The 22207-nt window shown below is 40.0% G+C and overlaps 2 protein-coding genes and 1 long non-coding RNA gene across 3 annotated transcripts; all 3 read right to left on the bottom strand.

Moving 5' to 3' along the window:
- Positions 7577-10303, bottom strand: LOC18779360 (receptor-like protein 2). The gene has a single exon (XM_007214419.2). It carries the CDS (start codon positions 10026-10028, stop codon positions 7761-7763), a length of 2268 nt encoding a protein of 755 aa, XP_007214481.2. The 5' UTR covers positions 10029-10303; the 3' UTR covers positions 7577-7760.
- On the bottom strand, positions 11682-12633 carry LOC109948895. The gene is made up of 2 exons (XR_002271342.1): positions 12580-12633; positions 11682-12099 (listed from the first exon to the last, which is right to left on the bottom strand). It is a non-coding gene; the product is annotated as an uncharacterized LOC109948895 (long non-coding RNA).
- LOC18779499 (receptor-like protein 2) lies at positions 19124-21657 on the bottom strand. The gene has a single exon (XM_007212548.2). The coding sequence runs from the start codon at positions 21513-21515 to the stop codon at positions 19260-19262; it is 2256 nt and encodes a 751-aa protein (XP_007212610.2). The 5' UTR covers positions 21516-21657; the 3' UTR covers positions 19124-19259.

The following is a 22207-nucleotide window of genomic DNA, read 5'->3' as shown; positions in this document are numbered from 1 at the left end:
TTACCTTCTAAATTTTGGTTTCATGCTTGTGCTACTTCCACCTACTTGATTAATCGCATGCCTTATCAAATTCTTCAGCTCAAATCTCCTTATTTTTTATTGTATGGTTCTACACCAGTCATTACTCATTTGAGAATTTTTGGTTGTGCTTGTTTTCCTCTACTCAAGCCTTACAATACTCACAAACTTCAGCCAAAACTTCCACCTGTGTTTTTCTAGGTTATGCGGGTCAATATAAAGGGTATATCTGTTTCTCCCTCCAAACGAATAGGTTCTTTGTGACTCGTCATGTCATCTTTGATGAAACTATGTTTCCTTACACCTCTGTGCATGCCGTATCTGTTCCTCCATCTCAGTCTCCAACTACTTCTTCTTCTCGACCATTACTTTCCTTGCATAACACTGTTTTGTCACCTATATCTTCTCTTCCTGTTTCCTCTTCTTCTTCATCCACCTCTAGAGCCGCTGAATCTTTGAATACACTGCCTTTTAATGCTTCAGATTGTTTGCTCTCAACCTCCCAGGATATGCCAGTTTTAGAATCTGCTACACAGTCTCCTCTCCCTGTGGATCCTGATTTTCAGCCTGAGACTCTTTGTGTAGTCTTACCTCTTCCAGCTGTAAATCTTCATCCTATGACCACCAGGTCTAAGAATGGTATTTCCAAAAGGAAGGCTTATTCTGCTTCTGTACAGCCTGTTGATTACTTCCAGGTTGAACCTAGTTTTTCAATGTTGCTTCTACATCTTCGGCATGGCAGTCTGCAATGAGGGAGGAAATTGAGGCTCTTCATGCACAAGGCACTTGGGACTTGGTTCCTCTCCCGCCTCATAAGAATCTTGTCGGTTGTAAGTGGGTCTATAGAATCAAGAAGACTGCAGATGGTTCTATAGCTAGACATAAGGCTCGTTTGGTTGCTAAGGGATTTAGTCAAGAGGAAGGTATTGACTATATTGAAACCTTCAGCCCTGTAGTGAAACCTACCACTGTTTATTTAGTTCTTGCTCTTGCCGCTCAGTTTAATTGGTCTTTAAGGCAACTTGATGTTAAAAATGCATTTTTGCATGGTATTCTTCAGGAGGAGGTTCACATGACTCAACCCCAAGGCTTTGAGAGCAGGCTTCATCCTTCTGACTTTGTTTGCAGACTCAAGAAGTCTTTGTATGGGTTAAAACAGGCTCCTCGTGCTTGGAATGAAAGATTCACTAGTTTTTTACCAAGTTTGGGTTTTCAAGCATCACTTGCAGATCCATCTCTCTTTATTCAGCAGTCTTCTCTTGGCACTGTGATCTTACTCCTCTACGTAGATGATATCATCCTTACAGGCAGTCATTCCTCTCTTCTTACATCAGTTATTGCGGCTTTGACTCAAGAATTTGATATGAAGGACTTGGGGCAGTTGAATTATTTTTTGGGCCTGCAAATTTCATATCAGTCCACTGGTTTGTTTGTGTCTCAGACTAAGTATATCAAGGAATTACTTGATAAAGTTGATTTACAGGATTCGAAACCTTGTGCTACTCCTTGTCTTCCCTATCACAGATTACTTAAGGATGTAGGAAAGCCTTATTCTCATCCAAAACAATACAGGAGTATTGTTGGAGCTCTACAATACCTCACTTTCACAAGGCCTGACATTGCATTCTCAGTAAATCAAGCTTGTCAGTTCATGCATAATCCCATGGAATCTCATGTTGTGGCGGTTAAGAGAATCTTGAGGTATTTGAAAGGTACTCTTGATTTTGGAATTCTTTTTCAACCTGGTATTCTTAATCTGCAGGCTTACAGTGATGCTGATTGGGCTGGTGATCCTAATGATCGACGATCTGTCTCTGGATTTATTGTTTACTTAGGGTCTAGTCCTATTTCTTGGGCTTCTAAGAAACAACATACTGTATCTCGTTCATCCACTGAGGCAGAATATAGGGCCCTTGCTATTGCTGCTGCCGAGCTTGCCTGCATTCGACAATTATTCTGTGATCTTCATGTGTCTTTACATATCCCTCCTTTAATCCATTGTGACAATATCTCTGCTATTTCTATTGCTTCCAATCCAGTATTCCATTCCCGAATGAAGCATCTACAGATTGATTACCATTTTGTCAGAGAGCGAGTTATTAGAGGTGATTTGCTTGTTCAACATGTCTCTTCTGCAGACCAGTTTGCTGATATTCTCACTAAAGGTCTTTCTGCACCTTTATTCCAGCACCAGTGTTCCAATCTTATGCTTGGCTCCTCCAAGCCTGCGATTGAGGGGGAATGTAAAGATATCAAGGGTCCTAGTCTTGCCACATGTCATAAGATTAAAGAGTCAAGTGGTTAAGATGTTGTTAGTATTGTTAGGCAATTAGGAAGAACTGTTAGTAATTGATCAACGAATATTAGAGAGGTTAGAGAGGTTAGAAAACGTAAACAAGGCTCTAACTAAAGCTGATATAAAGTCTGTAATTGTGCTAAGCTTCAGGTTATAATGAGAATACAATAATTCTTCTTTTCATTACTTTGAAACTCTCTCTGCTTATATTCGTTTCTCTCTGCATTTTCTGTTTAATCTTGCTATCTTAACAAGGACCAGGTCGCATAGAGCAACAAAAAAGCACCACAGAAATGCATACAAAGCATGAAGACGATAGAATATACAGTAACAGGAAAGATACCTGGGAAACCAAATGACATTAAAAAATCAAACGACGCACTGATTTTAAAATCAACTGTTTTTTAATTAAAAAATTGCTCTTTCGTTCACCCTCAATTGGTTTCAGGTTAGAAAGAAGATGTCTGAGCATCCCCGGCCTCATAGGTACACTCACAATCTTTGTCAGATATAATTAATTAGCTATGAAACATAAGAATTTTGTTTTTCTGTGACAGAAACAAAAGAACTTTATAAATTAATTAGCTGGGTTGTCGTTAAACTTTCAAATACCAAGAGTAGGTTTATGCTTTGACTGAGTGGAAAGTAAATTGTAGTTTACAACCCAATGTCAAGTTGGTTATATGCACAGAGATGGAAAGAAAGACAAATGTCAAATTAGTCTCATTTGATAGTCCTTCAAAATATCGAACATAAGGGCTAAATTGTGTAGGTGTTCTTCATCGGTCCTACTTTTTACCAACATATTGTCAACGTACACCTCCATGATGCTGCTGATATGCTTGGTAAAAATTTGGTTGACGAGCCCTTGATATGTTGCCCCTGCGTTCTTAAGGCCGAACGACATGACTTTATAACAGTACAACCCCCTGTCTGTAATGAATGTCGTATGCTCGTTATCGGCAGGGTTCATAAATATCTGGTTGTATCCCGAATAGGCGTCCATGAAGCTAAGCAATTCGTGGACAGCAGTGGCGTCCACAAACTGGTCGATCTGGGGCAACGGGAAGCTGTCCTTCGGATAGGCCTTATTCAGGTTAGTATAGTCTTGGCACATCCGCCACCCGCCCTGAGCCTTCCGAACCATTACTGAGTTGGCAACTCATATAGGGTACGTAGCTTCCTTGATAAAGCTGATGGATTTTAGCTTGTCAACTTCGGTACGTATGACTTCGTAACGTTCGGCATCATACGATCGGCGCTTCTATCTGACGGGCTTATGGGCTGGGGAAATGCTGAGATTGTGGCTGATAACCTCGGGCGATATGCCCGGTATGTCATCATAAGACCAGGCGAAGACCTCCGCATGGTCCCGCAAGAAGTCGATGAACTTCGTTCGGAGGTGGGGGTTGAGTGCGGTGCCGATCTTTACTCACCGATCGGGGTGCTTTCATTCAGCATGACTGTCTCCAGTTCTTCAGCAGGCTGCGCTATCGACGTTGGTGTTTCATCCCTTGGGTCGTCAATGGGCTTGCTACCGTTCGGTACCCCCTAGACAGACATGGCCTCTATTGGTGGTTTGACAGCTACCGATTTCAGGGCCGTTGCATAGCACGTCCGCGCACTGAGCTGGTTTCCTCAGGCAGCGCTAGTATTATCGCAAGTTGAGAACTTCATCAGCAACATGTGGGGGGAGAGATGAGCCTTGATTCCCATGAGTGCCGTTCGTCCTACAATGACGTTTGGCAGTCGACAATGAGAAATTGGTCATATATCATCGTTTTTCGAGGGGCAACGCCGAAGGCGATGGCAAGATTAATACTGTTGATTGGCTGCACCAATTTCCCGGAGAAGCTTAGCAGTGGTGTTATCTGCCGATTGACCTGACTTTCTGCTATTCCTATTTCCTTGAAGGCATCGGCAAAAATTACATTTACTGAACTTCCAGTGTCGACCAACACTCATCCTACATCGTAGTCGGCGACCTCAGCTCGAATGATCATCAGGTCGTCGTGGGGGTAGAGAATCCCTTCTTCTTCCTCTTCGCTGAACGTGATAGGCTCCTACCCAACCTTTGGTGTCTTGTGGTGCCGGTTGACCTCTATGCCGAAGACTTGAGGGTAGTGAGCGGCATGCAAATATTGTTTTACCGATCGGTTGGATGATCCTGCTAGGGTTGGGCCTCCGTTGATGGTGCTAATCATGTTGATCTGCCGATTCCCGTTCGGAGCCGATGCCTGGGGCGGTCTGGCGATGTACTGCTCCAGCTTCCCTTCTCGAATCAATCGCTCGACAATTTTCCTCAGACTTATGCACTCATCGGTGTTGTGATTGTTGTGCTAGTGGTATCGGCAGAACTTGCCGGTATCCCGGTTGTCCTGTCGATTAGGCTTTCGGTGATTAGGCATAGGTATTACCTCGTGTTCGTTCATCAGGAGGTAAGTGGTGTTTATTAACGTGAAGACTTCCTGAGTGCGGTCGTGATGCGGTAGTGGAGCACGGTGGCCATTGCGACCGTATATTCCTCGTCCTTTCTTTGAGTTTCCCTGTCGATTGTCACAGTCATCTTTCCTTTTATGCCCTGCCGAGGATTCGTCAACTTTCCTAGGGGCATACGACGATTCTTGCCCTTGATGACTCTTCAACGCTAATTCCTCCTGCCGTGCCGAAGGCCCGGATTTCAAGTTGAAATATTCCGCTTTGGCGTGGATTGCCGCTTGCTTCATCAGTTCGTCGTAAGTGCACCAGTTGTTACTGTGCACTAGGTACCGAAAGTGTGAGGACCGAAGGCCACTCTTGAGGGCTCCGTAGGCTTCCCTGTCGTCTGTTTCCGGACACCTCGAGTATTCATGACTGAAACGTGCCGCGTACTCCCGTAGCGGTTCGTCCTCTCTCTGCCGGATTGTGTACACGTCGTCGGCAGTGTACAAACGGTCCGTCTGTATCATGAAGTGGTTAAGAAAAATCTGTTTTAACTCGTTGAAGGAGTCTACCGTTCCCGGCTTCAGATGATAGAACCAATTCAATGCCGCTTCAGTGAGAGCAGAAGAAAACAGCAGGCATTGCCCCTCGTCGCTGAGTCCCTTGCATCTTATCGCCGATTGGAAGGAATGGAGATGTGTTAAGGGATCCTCCACCTCGGCGTAGAATGGTACACGTAGGGGCTATATGTCTCTATCCTGCCGTGAGTGCTTTATACGTTCGGTGAACGGTCCCGGCCGAAGTTTTCCCCAGTCTGGTGTCTGAGAACGAGCTCGATCTTTTTCCATCTTTTGGACGTTCTGAAGAAGAAGTCGAACAACGGGATCTCGGGAAGGGATTTCTTTGGAGCTGTAGTCCTCCGAACGCCTCTACGGACTTTCCGGTCTAGCCTCTGAGTACCTCGTTGGTGTTGCTGAACGGTAGGTAGATTCTTTGGTCTTGGAAGGGACATACTCATAATCTAATTCGGCGGTGGATTCCAAGCCCCGAACTCTCCGAATGGGAGATTTGTTTCCCAGAACCCCCATCCGCGAGTCCCTTAGGTGAGCATCGTTTCTGATCGGAGATCCCCGTCTTTCGGCATCCCGATCGTTGATCCCATGGTGACAATCGGAGTAAACCTTTTTCGATGGGTGTGGTTGATCCTTGGGTGCTGGGATTACCAACTGCTTGGAGGGCGCAGGTGTTGCCTTCGCTACCTTCTTGCCCTTCTTTTTCCGACTGGGAGTCTACAGGCTTTGGGAGAATTGATTTGTTTGGATGTTCTGCGTATGCTGCTGATTGAGCAGTTGTTGGGTTTCGTCTACTTTAGACGAGAGAAGATTGTTATGTTCTTGGAGTTTAGCCATGTCCTGCCGAAGGGCAGTGATTTAGACCAGAAGCTCTGCTTCAGCGGTGGTTTGAATCACGGGTGAATTACCGAAAGGGGTGCAAGGGGGCAGCGCGGGGCTTGCTCCGCTTTGCCTTCTGAACGATAATCCATCTTCCGAAAAAAACGTTGGTACTGAAGTGGTTCTCATATGTTCTAGGGATGGTGGGTTGATTCAGATCATATTTCCCACAGACGGCGCCAATCTGTTGATGCGTAAAAATGGTTTGTCTATTTTCTCGCTCAACTTAGTGATGGAGTGTCTTCGGTATGCTCCGGGCCTCGGTAGAGAGCGTGATCTGCAATATATCGAACGCTCGGTAAGACCTAGGGCACCTGTGTGGTACCGGCCGAAGGCTTTCTGATACTTAAGTAAGTATGGATTTAGTTAAACTTGAACTGATAGATCAATAGGCAGTATGCCGTAAGTTCCGATTACCTCTAATTTGGGGAATTGCGCTCCTCTTATAAGGCTTGAGAGGTGTGCTTGTTGAGCAGATTTTCGATGTGGGACTGCGGACATTGATTGTGGGCTTGCCACGCGTCCTGCAGCAGGAGGTTGCTCTAATCAATGAATCAGTAGACTGGGTGCCGAAGACTATTATGTTCAATTCCAAACTGCACCACGTGTCCGATCCTCATAGGCGGGTTTATTTTGATATAAACAATATCAAACAAAAATTGAAACAGAGAAAGCTCACACACCAGAAACGGTCTCCATTTTTGTCAACAGCCACATCAACAATTAGTCTTTCAGCTCCACTTACACATCAAATTCATAAACACAAAACAACTTCTTTACAACTTTCAACAAGATGTAGAAATTACCTATGCCCAGAAAATAATAGCAACGTTCAACTTTCAGCTTCCTTTCTTCGCCATTTCAGCTCTCCAATTCTCTGCATTCTAATTCGAATTTCAAAAGATAAACTTTTTCTGCTAATTGGCCAAAACTGGGTCGGTTCTGGCCCAACCTTTGTAAGATTAAGTATTGGGTTCTGGATGAGTTCGATATGATTCGACCCATTTCAGTTTCTGACCAAAAATAGGTCGTGATCTTTCTCAGTTCTCAACTTCTTGCACAGAAAAATCTTAAGAAGAGAAGAGAAGAGAAATGAGTGGAGAAGAATTAGCGGCCCCCCCCCCCAGCCCCAAGCTCCTTTGTCTGCCTTATTTTGTCGGCGCTGGCTGTAAGTCATGAATTTTCATTTCAATTTTAAGTCTTTGGTTTTTGAGAGAGAGAGAGAGACTTCTTCTTCTTCTTTGTTTTTAAATGTTTGGCTGATTTTAAATTCTGGGTAGTTATTTGCATTTGTTTTCTTTTAGGGCTTCATGGAAGAGGTCCATCCGGCGACAATGCAGTGAAAAATTTGTCAGGTGAATCTGTCATGACCAGAAATTATATCATCCGCTTTCAAGCACAGGAAATATCCATGTTGTTATAAGCTGTATAGGATGTGTCACAACAACTTTATGAACCGAACATATATCCTTTAAATTTGAGTCCAGTTACTTAGAAATGAAGAAGAAGAAAAAAAAAATGGGTAAAGCAAATTGAAAATGCAAAATAAAAAGTACAATATTAATAATATATATCTAGCCTCTAAGCATTCTTTTCATCCTGTTGAGGGGGAATGTTATCATCACGTAGAGGAGCATATCTTGTAGATTGTCTATGAATCGAAAATACGCACATCTCCATGTCTTGTTAATAACTAAAGAACCACAAACTCCCCAAAATCCTACTAAGAATCCCGACGCTGCAAAGATATAAAACCATGGAATCACATTTTCCACGTCTTTATTGTTCTTGTTATCTACATCCATGTCCTTATTTGGTCCACACTTATTTGGAAGTGGGGCACCATAAAGTTTTGGGTTCCCCTCAAACGCAGAAGCTTCGAAACTTTGGAGCTGGGTGCCTGTTGGTATCAATCCTTTGAGGTTATTATATGAGACATTAAATTCTTTTAAGAAATTAAGGCTCGCCAATGACGATGGGATTATTCCAGACAAATGATTCATGGAGAGGTTCAAAATCTCTAAATTTTTTAGGTTAGATATTTGGTCTGGAATGACGCCAGAGAAGCTGTTGGAGTCAAGAAAAAGCAGGCGGAGAAGATGTAATTGGCCGATCTCAGCAGGTATATAACCACTAATGTTATTGTTAGATAAGCGTATCATTGCTGGAATAGAAGACATTTTTTGTTGTAGAACAGTTTGCTTTGCAAATATGCCGAAGTTGCTGCTGCTGAAGATAGGCAATTCAAATTCATAACTAGTGTCGTCTAATTGAGATGAAATATTAGGTTCATATACCAACCTTGGTAGCCTACAAAGTTGCTTTGGAAATTCACCTGAAAATTGGTTATCTGACAAGTAGATATGAAACAGTCTAGGCATAGTCCCCAACCAACTTGGAATTGGCCCTGTGATTTGATTAAAATCCAGTCGCAAGATCTCTAGATTCTTGAGCTTTGATAACCATACAGGCATGTGACCAGTGAGGTCAGAATTAAACAAACTCAAGAACCGAAGATTTTGGAATCCGTCAAAATCAACCATGTCATCATCAGATGGCATTCCCTCACCTTTAAAGGCACCATCAAGCATGAGTACATGAAGACTTTTGCAACTCATTAATATCTTCATTGCCCCTGTGAGGTTGGTGAATCGGTTGTGACCAAAGCAGAGGAAGGACAAGGATTTCAATGAAATAATTTCAGCTTGTATTTGTCCCTCTAGATGATTTCTACTCAATCCAATGGCTTTTAACGACCAACATGAGTAAAGGCTTACAGGAACTGTACCAGAGAAGTTATTCATCCTGAGGTCAAGTTTAGTAAGTTGACTCAGTCTGGAGAAATCAAGCATGGAGATATCTCCTTCCAAGTTGTTGTTTAACAAATGCAGTTCTACAAGGTTTGTGCAATTTATCAAAGACTGGGGCAAAGAACCTTCTAAATTGTTGAAATCAAGGGTCAACAATTTCAACTTGGAGAGCTTCCCCAAATTGTGAGGAAGCTCGCCATTCAATTGATTAAAGTAGAGGTCAAGGATTGCAAGGTTAGTGAGGTTGGCAATTCTATCACTAATGGCTCCATGTAGTGAATTGAGAGGTAATGCAATTTCTTCAATTTTGGTAGCATTATAGATATCTTCTGGAAATAATCCCGAGAGGTTATTGTGACCGGCACGAAAAACTTGCAGTTTGGAACACTTTCCTAGCCCAGGAGCAAGGTTGCCACTGAATACATTGGAAGAAAAATCCAATAGCCTAAGGGAGGGAGAAGAATGAAGACAAATAGAGGATGGGACATACCCTGTGAAGGTATTGTTGCTGACATTGAAACTAGTCAAGTTGCTTGCTTGTTGGAAGAATGAAGATGGAATTGCACCAGAGAAGTGATTGCTGGACAAATCAACTCTCCGTATATTAATAGATGGTAGAGAAAGTGGTAGTTCTCCAAAAAGACGGTTATAGCTCAAATCAAGGATCTCAAGTTGATTCAAAGACAAGAAGAACTGAGTTTCAAGTGAACCATATAGTGAATTGTGCGAAAGGTTCAAGTGGGTGAGATGGGTGAGATTTGCAAGTGAAAAGGGAGAGATACCTCCTTTGAGCCCTTTGGAAGGTAAGAGCAAACGGGTGACCCAACCATCTTGATCACAAGTGATGCCCTTCCAACGACAACAATCAAGGGATGTCCAATTTAAAGGAGGAGAAGATAGAGTGGAGGCAAAGGACAGGAGGGAGCTGCGTTCAGTTTGTTTGCAGGCATGGATATTTGTAGATATAATGCAAGAGAATAAGAGGAAGAGAAGGAAGCCATGAGCCATTAGGTTATAAGCTTGCACTAACATGTTGCTTTGTGTATGTGCCGTTGCTCACATGTATTTACATATATATAAGAGCAATGATGCCTGAAAGGGCTGCAAACATCAGTACAAATTGAGAAGTCGGCAAACAACAACCACAATGCAAATTGTGTGCTTGAATAGATATTCCCACTAATGAAACCAGAGAGAAGACCTCATTGGGTCTTAAGAGATATTCAAAGTTGTTTTCTTGTTGATGATTTTTCTAAGAAAATTCAAAATTGGAGGATAGTCTTTCTTTCCAAGTTGTCTTCCCCAGAAAAAAGAAAGAAGATAAAAGTGAGAAACAGAATCCTTGTTCAATTCAAACTGGAATTGAGAAGTCGGCGGCTGATAACTGATACCAGCTCATCTTCTTGTTGATGACTCAAAGTCCAAGTTCAAAGTTGTTTTTCTTGTTGATGACTCATCTTTGTCTTTTGAGTATCTTATCTCCACACGTTTGACGTGTGCTTTCCCTCATTGGTGTTTTCTTTCATTATGATGATAAGTTTATTTTTCTTGCCAGATTGATATGGCCTGAGAGTGACAGTGCCAGTCAAGCCTGATCCAACATTATACATTGACGTCCTATTCATGTTCAGAGTTGTTTTCTTGTTGATGATTCTTCTAAGAATATTCAAAATTGGAGGATAGTCATTCTTTACAAGAAGGCGACTACTGCAATATTTTCTCAAACTCCATGTTAACAACTTAACAACTACTTGCTAAATATATTGATGACCAAAGATGTGGACCCCACCACCTTGTTCTGTTTATTTTGTCAATTTCTCCCACTTTCTATTTTGTTTGTTTTTTCTTTTGTTGCCCACTGCTCACTTTTGATCCCTCTGTTCCATCTTCTCGTGCGTTTATCCCTCTCTTGGGCTGCGTTCTTGCACCACTGCTCAAACTCTTTCTTATAGTTTATAGTCTGTTTCAATTATAAACTCATGAATTTTAGTAAAAGTAAAATGAAATTCTTTTAAGTCCTTGGGTTATAACAAATCCTTATTTTTATTCTTTTTGGTGCAAGAATGATAATTATCTATCTTATAGTGTAGTACTTAAAATGGGAAAATATCAACTTTCCATCCATATTATAACACTTATATGAGCTATGGTACGTGTAAGAGTGGAACTAAATTTTTTCAAAAGGGTGGGCTAATATTTCGTTAAATGATAAAACAAAATATTTCTTTTTGTAAGTTTGTAACACTTTCTTTTGTTTTATAGGGATTGGGAGCTGATATATTCATGAATTGTATCTTTCTTTTTCTTTTGTTTTTTCTTTTGTTTTATATATACAAAAGACCACTGATTTATAAATACTGTCAAGATGACATACACATACTTTTTGTTTTTTTGTTTTTATTCTTTTTGTTTTTTTACATACACATACTGTCAAGATGACATGAAATTTCGAAATTAAGACCACTAATTTACAAATCAAGGCCGTTTTCCATTAGACTAAACTCTATTGGCTTCATGAATTATATTTTTGACTATATTACAAGGGACCGAAAATTTGACCTATTCCAATCCTAAACAATTTTCTCCGTCTTCGCTCACCACTTGGTCAATCCCGGACATTAAGAAGGCAGTAATCTTTGGTTATCAAACGTGATGAGGAACATCAATACTTTGTTACCTCCATGATTAGCAACCAACTAATGTTTTTGTTTCCAAACTACGTTATAATTACAAATATTGTTTGAATACAATATCCATCGAAAGTAAGTAATCAGTAATCAATAACCACTTGCATCTAATTTTTTGAATTTCTTATAGTTAGCTTGAAAGCGATGCAGCTATAAAGGATTCTGAAAGGAAGAATGCGCGAAGGCTTGTGCAACACGTAAGTATTTTCATTGCTCCTGTGATATTGGTCAATCTAGGGCCACCAAACCAATTGAGAGGAATGACAAGTATTTCAATGAAAGAATCTGAGGTTGTATTTGCCCATCTAGATGATTTAGCGTCTGTTTCTCTCGTTTGCTCGGCTATTGTTTCTTATCCATTCGTCACAGTACTTGGGATCATATGGTACTGCTTCACCATTAATAAAAAGGTTCTCCTATCAAAACAAAAAATAACAAGAAAGCAGACAATCATGTATAAATGAATACTTGATTGCCGAAAAACTAATTGAAAACAAACAAATAAACAGGTAGACAATGTACAACAGAATGGCAGTTTAAGATTACTATAATATCAGTATTAAAAAGGCAATTACTATCAAACACAGCATTCAAAAAGCAATTACGCGAACTTCCAAGGCTAACATTGACTGCCTAAGAGGAAAATTTTCATCATCGAATTCTAGAGACCAACACTGTCTTTTTTTCTTTGTGAACTGGGGTGGGGAGGGCAATGCACCCCAGAAGCAACTACACAGAATTAGAAATACAAATCAAACAGGCTTTAGAGACCTGACCCAACTAAGAGATCCTCAAAATAGCAGAGGCCTAAGTCCAAATCATAACTCCAGTTAGCTAATTAGCCCCACAATATCATTTCCCAGGAAAAAAAAAGAGTAGAATCAGGAAGTACCCACCGGACTCTTGTGGAAAATGATGGAGAGAATATGATGATGGGGAGAATATGTTTTCTCATTGTGTTTTAGTTTACAGGATTACACACGTATATATGTATAAGTTAGGGACCACCACCTTGACTTTAACCCCTAATTATAGGAAAACTATAATTACAAGCAACCACCACCTTGACTTTAACCCCTAATTATAGAAAAACTATAATTACAAGCAACAAGATCAAATCCCCTAAATTAAGGAAATCCCCTAAATCAAGGAAATCCCCTAAATCAATCACAGCTAGCAGCCACCAAGCTATACTTCCAATACTCCCCCTCAAGCTGGATCAAGGGGATTAATTGATCCAAGCTTGGAGAGCAAGCGTTGAAACTGAGTGGAAGCAAGAGACTTGGTGAAAACATCAGCAAGTTGATCATGGCTCCGAGTGAATGTGGTTTGAATTACCTTGGACTGAACCTGTTCACGAACATAGTGACAGTCAACTTCAATGTATTTGGTCCGTTCATGGAACACGGGATTGGCGGCAATATGCATAGCTGCCTGATTGTCACAAAAAAGAGACATAGGTTTGTTGCTCAAAAAACCCAAGTCTGAGATAAGGCTCTTGAGCCAAACGAGTTCACATGCAGTGGAAGCCATTGCTCTATACTCAGCTTCGGCACTTGAGCGAGCAATTACATTTTGCTTTTTGCTCTTCCATGTCACGATGTTTCCTCCAACAAATGTGCAGTAGCCTGTAGTGGATTTTCTATCAATAGCATTCCCTGCCCATTCAGCATCGGTGTATGCCATGATTTGAGTATGACCATTGTTTTTCATGATAATTCCACGACCAATGGAGCCCTTGAGGTATCTTAGAATCCTTTTAACAACATTTAAATGAGCCTCAGTGGGTGCATGCATGAATTGGCTTACAAGACTGACGGCGTAAGTTATATCCGGTCTAGTAATGGTGAGATATATAAGCTTACCCACCAGTCTTTGGTAGTAACTTATATCGCTGAGAGGCTCTCCTTCCAAGTCCAACTTCAATTTGCTATCAAGAGGTGTACGGGCCGGTTTGCAATCTATCATCTTCACTTCTTGAAGCAAGTCAATCACATACTTCCGTTGACTTAAAAACAGTCCCTTGGGAGAAGTAGCCATTTCAATCCCAAGGAAGTATTTTAACACTCCTAAGTCTTTAATGGCAAATTTCTGATGAAGAGAATGCTTAAGAGTGTTAATCTCATCAATATTATCACCTGTGATGATGATATCATCAACATAGATTAGAACAACTAATTTGCCAACTGATCCAGTTCGAACAAACAAGGATGAATCAGCATGACTTCTCTTGAAACCAAACTTTTCAAGTACAGAGCTCAGCTTGGCATACCAGGCACGTGGAGATTGTTTCAATCCATAAATGGATTTGTGAAGCTTGCAAACCATACTTGAATTCTGTGCTTGTGGATGACCAGGAGGTAATTGCATGTAAACTTCCTCTTCAAGATCTCCATGCAAAAAAGCATTTTTTACATCCATTTGGTACAACGGCCACTCATGATTAACTGCAACAGATAACAAAACCCTCACTGTACTCATCTTAGCCACAGGAGCAAATGTCTCCTTATAATCAACTCCAAATGTTTGAGTAAAACCGCGAGCCACCAACCTTGCCTTGTGTCTTTCAATTGAACCATCAGAATTAAATTTGGTTTTGTAGATCCACCTACTGCCTACCACCTTCTTTCCCTTTGGAAGCTGGACTACACTCCAGGTTTTATTTTCATCCAAAGCCTTGAGTTCTTCTTCCATGGCTAGCCTCCAAACATCTTGAAGATTGGCTTCTTGAAAATTCCTTGGTTCACTTTCATTTGACAATTTACTGAGAAAAGCTGCATGGGAGTGAGAGACTTTGGAGTAATTTACAAACTTGTGAATTGGGTACCTTACATTGAACGTTACATAATCTTGTAGCCTTGATGGTGGATGTCTATCTCGAGTTGGATTCCTCCGAGGTTGAGATGGGATCACAGTAGGTTCAGCTCCACTCTCTTCTATAGATGATGTGTCATTGTCATGAGGAACAACTTGTGCTTCGGAGGCTTCAGTTTTATCTCCAATTTGTGCTTCGGAGGCTTCAGTTTCATCTCCAATAATCACGTTGTCAATATTGGGTTGCATGAGAGTCACTGTGTGAGGTACTGAATGAACACAATCACTTGTTTCGGCTGGATTTGGTAATGGAAAGAAATCCAGTAAGTGCTCCCCCTGACGATTTTGATCAAACCTTACATCTCTTGAGACAAATAGCTTCCTGGAACATGGATTGTAACATTTGTAACCTTTTTGAGTGGATGAGTAACCCATGAAAACACACTTAATTGCCTTGGGATCTAGCTTGTCTCGGTGATGGGATTGGATATGAGCATAACAAGTACATCCAAAAATTCTCAGATAGGACAGGTTAATTTTTTTGTTTTGCATGACCTCATATGGTGATTTTGAATCCAGAACCCGACTAGGCAGTCTGTTGATGAGGTAGGTAGCTGCAAGAACTCCTTGAGACCAAAACCTCTTAGGCACATTCATTTGTAACATTAGAGCCCTGGTTTTCTCAAGTAGATCCCTATTCTTCCTTTCGGCAATTCCATTTTGCTGAGGAGTACCTACACAACTTGTTTGATGTATAATGCCATGTGTGCTCAAATAGTTAGTCATATTTTTGGATGTATATTCAGTGCCATTATCAGACCTTAGTATGTGAATTTGAGACGAAAAATGGTTCATGACAAGATTATGAAAATTCTTGAAAGCATCCATGACTTCACTTTTGAATTTTATGAGGTACAACCAAGTGACTCTTGAAAAATCATCAACAAAGGTAACGTAGTACCTATAACCATCAAAAGACTCTAGAGGTGCAGGTCCCCAAACATTGGAGTGTACCATCTCAAAAAGTTTGCTAGCTCTAGATATGGAAGAATTAAATGGAAGTCGAGTAAATTTTGACAAATGACAGATTTCACATACAAGTGAGGATTTGCATAATCTAGGGAACAAAGTAGACAAAACAAATTCTGAGGGATGTGCTAGACGTTGGTGCCACAACTGATGTTCTAGATTTGAACTGACTTGGAACCCTTTTGGAACATTAAGGTTCTTTGAAAAATAGTACAGCCCATTTAGGTAGCGACCTTCACCAATCAGCTTCTTGGTGGCTAGATCCTGAAAAACAACATTGTGAGGGGAGAAAATAGCACGACAGTTGAGAGAATTTGTAATCCTTCCTACGGACAACAATTGAAAAGGAAAGGATGGAACATATAATGCTGTGGACTCAACATTATCTGAAATTAGTTTAACTTTCCCTCTACCTAGAACGGGTACACCTCTACCATTTGCTATAGAAACTAGTGATGGTGTAGTGTAGCTTTCAAAATTGTATAGCTTTGAATATTGATTTGTCATGTGATCAGTGGCACCTGAGTCTATAATCCAAAAATCATGAGAATGACTAACATTTAGAGCAGTTGAAAGAGCACACATAATACCTGGAACATCTCCTTGAGGTACACGATTAGACTCAGCTAAGAGTCCTGCAAACTGCCCAAGGAGAGCAGTTTGATTTCCAGCAGTCAATACTTCGCCTGTGCTTCCTTTTTTGGTTTGAAGATAGGCAGAGAATTCATTTATCAAGTTAGCCGGATTGGCTGTGAAGTTTGTCAGCCCATCAATTGATGTAGCAGCAACAGTAGCATGGTTTTTGTTTGTATGTGATCTGGTTTGTGAGCCCTTGTAGTCTCTTGAAGGCTTGTTCTCAAACTTTGGCTTCAACTCAGGGTGTAATATCCAGCATCGATCTATTAGATGTCCAATATTATTGCAGTGTAAGCACTTCAGATCTGGCTTTTTTCCCTTGTACACTCTATCTCCAGATGACTTGTGGTTTGTCACAAACGCTCTAGCCTCAGACACACTAGATTTGATGTCAACATTCATGACTTTCCTACGTACTTCTTCTCGCTGGATAGTAGTGCAAATACTTGCAAATGATGGAAGTTCGGGGTTCATTAGAATATGGCTTCTAAGATCTTCATATTCAGACCCCAAACTTGCAAGCAAATGGAAAATTTTGTCTTCCTCAGACCTCTTTAACAGTATGGCAGCATCGATAGTATGTGGTCGATACATATTTAGTTCGTTCCACATATTTTTCATGCAACCGAGATGATGAACAAAGGATTTATCACCTTGTTGGAGACTTGCAAGATTCCTCTTAAGTTGGAACACTCGAGCTGCATTGTTTTGATTGCCATACATATCTTTGACTGCCTTCCAAAGAGAAAGAGAGGATTCTGAAAAACTGAAGATTTCAGACAGCTTAGGATCCATGGAGTTAAGGAGCCACGACATGACCAGTTGGTCTTTGCACAGCCATGCTTCATACTCCGGAGACGAATCTTCAGGTGCCTCAATGGTTCCATTAACAAATCCGAGTTTGGATCTTCCTCCAAGGGCAAGAGTTACTGCTCTAGACCATGGAAGATAGTTAAACTCATTTAACAACACAGAGCACAGTCGCTGGTTTGGGTTGACTTCAGCTTCTGGAAAACTAGAAGGAGGTACTGTGAAGCTTTTAGCTTCAAAGCCAAAAGGATTATCTTCTGCCATTATTGAATAGCATGTACAGAAGAAAGAAAGGTAAAAATGGAGACAGGCCGGTTAAGGTTCCTGCTCTGATACCATGTGGAAAATGATGGAGAGAATATGATGATGGGGAGAATATGTTTTCTCATTGTGTTTTAGTTTACAGGATTACACACGTATATATGTATAAGCTAGGGACCACCACCTTGACTTTAACCCCTAATTATAGGAAAACTATAATTACAAGCAACCACCACCTTGACTTTAACCCCTAATTATAGAAAAACTATAATTACAAGCAACAAGATCAAATCCCCTAAATTAAGGAAATCCCCTAAATCAAGGAAATCCCCTAAATCAATCACAGCTAGCAGCCACCAAGCTATACTTCCAATAACTCTAGGCAATTCTGGAATAATCTGGAAAAAAAAAAAAAAAAAAGAAGTTCAAATCTGAAATGAGAACCCGGACACACACACACACACGAAAAAAAAAAACAAAAACAAAAAGCCCAAGCAATAGAAGCAGAAGTACATTTGATTTTGTACGAAGTCTCTCTTTCAGACACAAGAGCCCCAACAAAAAGAGATTAGCTGGGATTTGATACCAAGTTCCATGTTGGCAGAGCTATGAACAAGTTGGGCCATAGAGAGGCCTTTAAAAGTGATTAGAACTGTCGGCAAGGACTTGTTCTGGTTGGTTCTGAGTTATCTGGACAACTTTAAGACATTTTATAGATGTCTTTGCAAAATTTGTTCAGGTTTTCATATGATGAAATACCTGACTCCTACTTGTTTCATTTAATTTGCTGAACCAAATTTGTAAGAGAGATCACTCTCTTTTGAATTCTGTCTGATTTTACCTTATCTGGCTTTGCGAAGGAAACCTTGGTTTCCTCTTGGTTATATGAACTCCTTCTTGAGGAAGATTGCTTGTTTGCTTTCGGTAGCTTGTAAGATCTTGTGATCTTTGATTTCTTGGGTTAGCCTGAGCTGATTTTTGAGTTTTCTTTTTGTCCGATTGGTAGGTTGTTTGGGTGTCTTTTGTTTAGTCCAGGCACTCTTGTATTTATAGAAGAAAATGTCATGAGGAAATCTGGATATTTTGAGACTTAGGCTAAACCTTATTTTAATGCACAAGTGGCTAAAAAAGCTCTACCAGTCATTGCATTGATCATTTTGGCTTCCGGTCCTCAATGTACCAGAATGTCTCTAGATCGTTCCTTTTTGTAGAGAGGCCTGAACTAGCGTGAATATGATGCTCAAAAAACCCTCCATTGTTGGATGCAATAAATATCCTTTTTTAAGTAAAGCATTTTGGCGATTTGTAATAAATAGCTATATTTCTTCAACTAAGGCCATACCGACCTTAATTTCTAGCTATTGAGGTCATCAAAACTATTTGGAGTTTAGTTACCAACGATGAGAATTCATCTTGATACCTTGATAGCTAAGAAAAGTTAAATGGGTTGAGACTAATTCAAGTAATCCGGTCTCTTTGGATTTAAATCACCATTTGGTGGTAATTCAACCCCCAATTTACCGGATTTTTGAATTAAGTTAATTCCCTTCTTTACCAATCGTATGGATTTTTCACCACTTTTGGTAAAAAGGCCCCAACATAATTTGGCAAAGAGAAGTCCATAACCAAATTGGGCTGGTGCACGGTTTTTAGGCCCAAACAGTTGCGTTATCGACTTTAGACAATCAAGTTAAATTGCAAATGCATTACTGCTTGTTTATTGCAGAGTTGTTATAAGCCGTATAGGATGTGTCATATGATGTCATGATTTTTTTTTAACACTAGTAAAAAACCTCACGCATGTAGTCAATTTATGATTTGGTTCTTCTCTTTTAGTTTGTAAACAATTTTATTGTATTTTCACTTGTCTGCATGAGTTTCCCCCATAACTTTATGAACCGAACATTATATATCCTTTAAATTTGAGTCCAGTTACATTGAAATGAAACATAAGAGAAAAAAAATGGTAAAAGCAAACTGAAAATGCAAAATAAAAAGTACAATATTAATAATATATATCTAGCCTCTAAGTCCTTCTTTTCATCATGTTGATACGCACTATTATCATCATATAGAGGAGCCTATCTTGTACATTGTCTATGAATCGAAAATACGCATATCTCCACGTCTTGTTAAAAATTAAACAACCACAAACTCCCCAAAATCCCACTATGAACCCTAATGCTGTAAACATATAAAACCATGGAAGTTGATGAAGCCCATTGTGCATGTCTTTGTTGTTCTTGTTATCTGCATCAATGCCCTTATTTGGGCTACACTTATTTGGAAGTGGCGCACCACAAAGTTTTAGGTTCCCCTCAAACGCAGAAGCTTCGAAGCTTTGGAGCTGGGTGCTTGTTGGTATTGGTCCTTCAAGGCTATTGTATGAGACATCAAATTCTTTTAAGAAATTAAGGCTCGCCAATGATAATGGGATTATTCCAGACAAGTGATTCATGGAGAGGTTAAAAACCTCTAAATTTTTCAGGTTAGATATTTGGTCTGGAATGATACCGGAGAAGTTGTTGGAGTTAAGAGCCAACTTGTGGAGAAACTGCAATTGGCCGATCTCAGCAGGTATATGACCATTGATGTTATTGTTAGATAGGTCTAACGATGCTGCAAAGTAAGCCAATCTGTGGGGTAGAAAAGTTGGATTTGAGTTTTGGCCGATGGTGAGAGGTAATTCAATTTCAAAAGCTTCTACTTGAGATGCAATGTTAGGTTCATAAACCAACCTTGGTAGTCTACAAAGTTGCTTCGGAAATTCACCTGAAATTCGGTTGTCTTTCAAGTTTATATAAAAAAGTCTAGGAAGAGTTCCCAACCAACTTGGAATTGGCCCTGTGATTTGATTATAAGCCAGAAACAAGACCTCTAGATTCCTAAGCTTTGACAGCCATAGAGGTATTTGACCAGTGAGTTGACAATCATCCAAATTCAATAACCGAAGATTTTTGAATCCATGAAAATCAACCATGTCATCATCACTTGGCATTCCCTCACCCACAAAGGAACCACCAAGCATGAGTGCGTGAAGACTTCTGCAACTCATCAACATCTTCATTGCCCCTGTGAGGTTGGTGAATCGGTTGTAACCAAGAGAGAGGAAGGACAAGGATTTCAATGAAAGAATATCATCTTCTATTTGTCCCTCTAGAAGATTTCCAGACAATCCAATGGCTTTTACGGACCTACACGAGTAAAGACTTCTTGGAATTGTACCAGTGAAGTTATTCCTCCTTAGGTCAAGCTTAGTAAGTTGACTAAGTCTGGAAAAATCAAGCATGGATATATCTCCTTCCAAATTGTTGGATCCCAAACGCAATTCTACAAGGTTTGTGCAATTCATCAAAGATGGGGGCAAAGCACCTTCTAAATTGTTGAAATCAAAGGTCAAAAACTTCAACATAGATAGCTTCCCCAAATTGAGAGGAAGCTCACCATCAAAATGATTATAGTAGAGATCAAGGCTTGCGAGGTTAGTCAGGTTGACAATTTTATCACTAATGGTGCCATGTAGAAAATTGAGAGGTAATGCAATTTCTTCAAGTTTGGTACAATTATAGATATCTTCTGGAAGTAATCCTGAGAGGTTATTGTGACCGACACGAAAAACTTGCAGTTCAGAACACTTCCCTAGCCCGGGAGCAAGGTTGCCACTGAATGCATTGGAAGAAAAATCCAACAGCCTAAGGAAGGGAGAAGAATGTCTGAGACAAATAGAGGATGGAACATACCCTGTCAAGGTGTTGTTGCTGACATTGAAACTAGTCAAGTTGCTTGCTTGTTGGAAGAATGAAGGTGGAATTGCACCATGAAAGTGATTGCTGGACAAATCCACTGTCCGGATATTGCTAGATGGTAGAGAAAGTGGTAGCTCTTCAGAAAGAAGGTTATAGCTCAAATCAAGGAACTCGAGTCGATTCAAAGACATGAAGAACTGAGTATCAAGTGAACCATATAGTGAATTATGGGAAAAGTTCACGTGGGTGAGATGTGTGAGATTTCCAAGTGAAGAAGAAGGGATACCTCCTTTGAGCCCTTTGGAAGGCAAGAGCAAATGGGTGACCCAACCATCTTGATCACAAGTGATGCCCTTCCAACGACAGCAATCAATAGATGTCCAATTTAAATGAAGAGAAGATAGAGTTGAGGCAAAGGACAGGAGGGAGCTGCGTTCAGTTGGTTTGCAGGCATGAATATTTGTTGAAATAATGCAAGAGAATAAGAGGAAGAGAAGGAAGCCATGAGCCATTAGGTTATAAGCTTGCACTAACATGTTGCTTTGTGTATGTGCCGTTGCTCACATGTATTTACATATATATAAGAGCAACCATGCTCGAAACCACACAATGCAAATTATTAAGAGATATTTAGTTATATACTTATTCTTAACACTAATAATATAGATAAATCTTACACCATTGAATTTCTATAAACAAACTCAAAAAAAAAAAAAAAAAAGTGACAACTGGCCATATTGAATTTAATTTTAATTATTAAATTACTTTAATGCCCTATTGAGTGTTTTGAGTTTTTTTTTAATGCGGTTTTGAGATTAGGTTTGTTTTAAGAAATCAATAACAATTTTGTAATTTAAAAAAAATTAAAAGCTTTTTTGTTATGTTGTAAATGGATATTGAGTGTGTTTTTAAAGTCCTTTTCATATAGAATTTTTTATTTTATAATTTACGCTTCTACATTTGATATAATAATAAATCTTCTAATTATTAATATTAAAACCTATGTGTCGAAGATATATTTCCACAACAACCACTTAAGAAGGGCCCACCAGGAGAGGACTTGACCTACTTAATTTGATTGCCGAAAAACCAATTGAAAACAAACAAATAAACAGATAAACAATTAATATCAACCCCAGCATTCAAAAAGCAATTATGCGAACTTCGAAGGCTGACACTGACTGCGTAAGAGGAAGATGTGCTGCATAAGACAAATTGGAAATAATTA

The sequence above is a fragment of the Prunus persica genome, chromosome G4 (assembly GCF_000346465.2).
Source record: "Prunus persica cultivar Lovell chromosome G4, Prunus_persica_NCBIv2, whole genome shotgun sequence".
In the NCBI taxonomy this organism is placed as follows: Eukaryota; Viridiplantae; Streptophyta; class Magnoliopsida; order Rosales; family Rosaceae; genus Prunus; species Prunus persica.
This window is presented reverse-complemented; position numbering and strand designations above follow the sequence as displayed.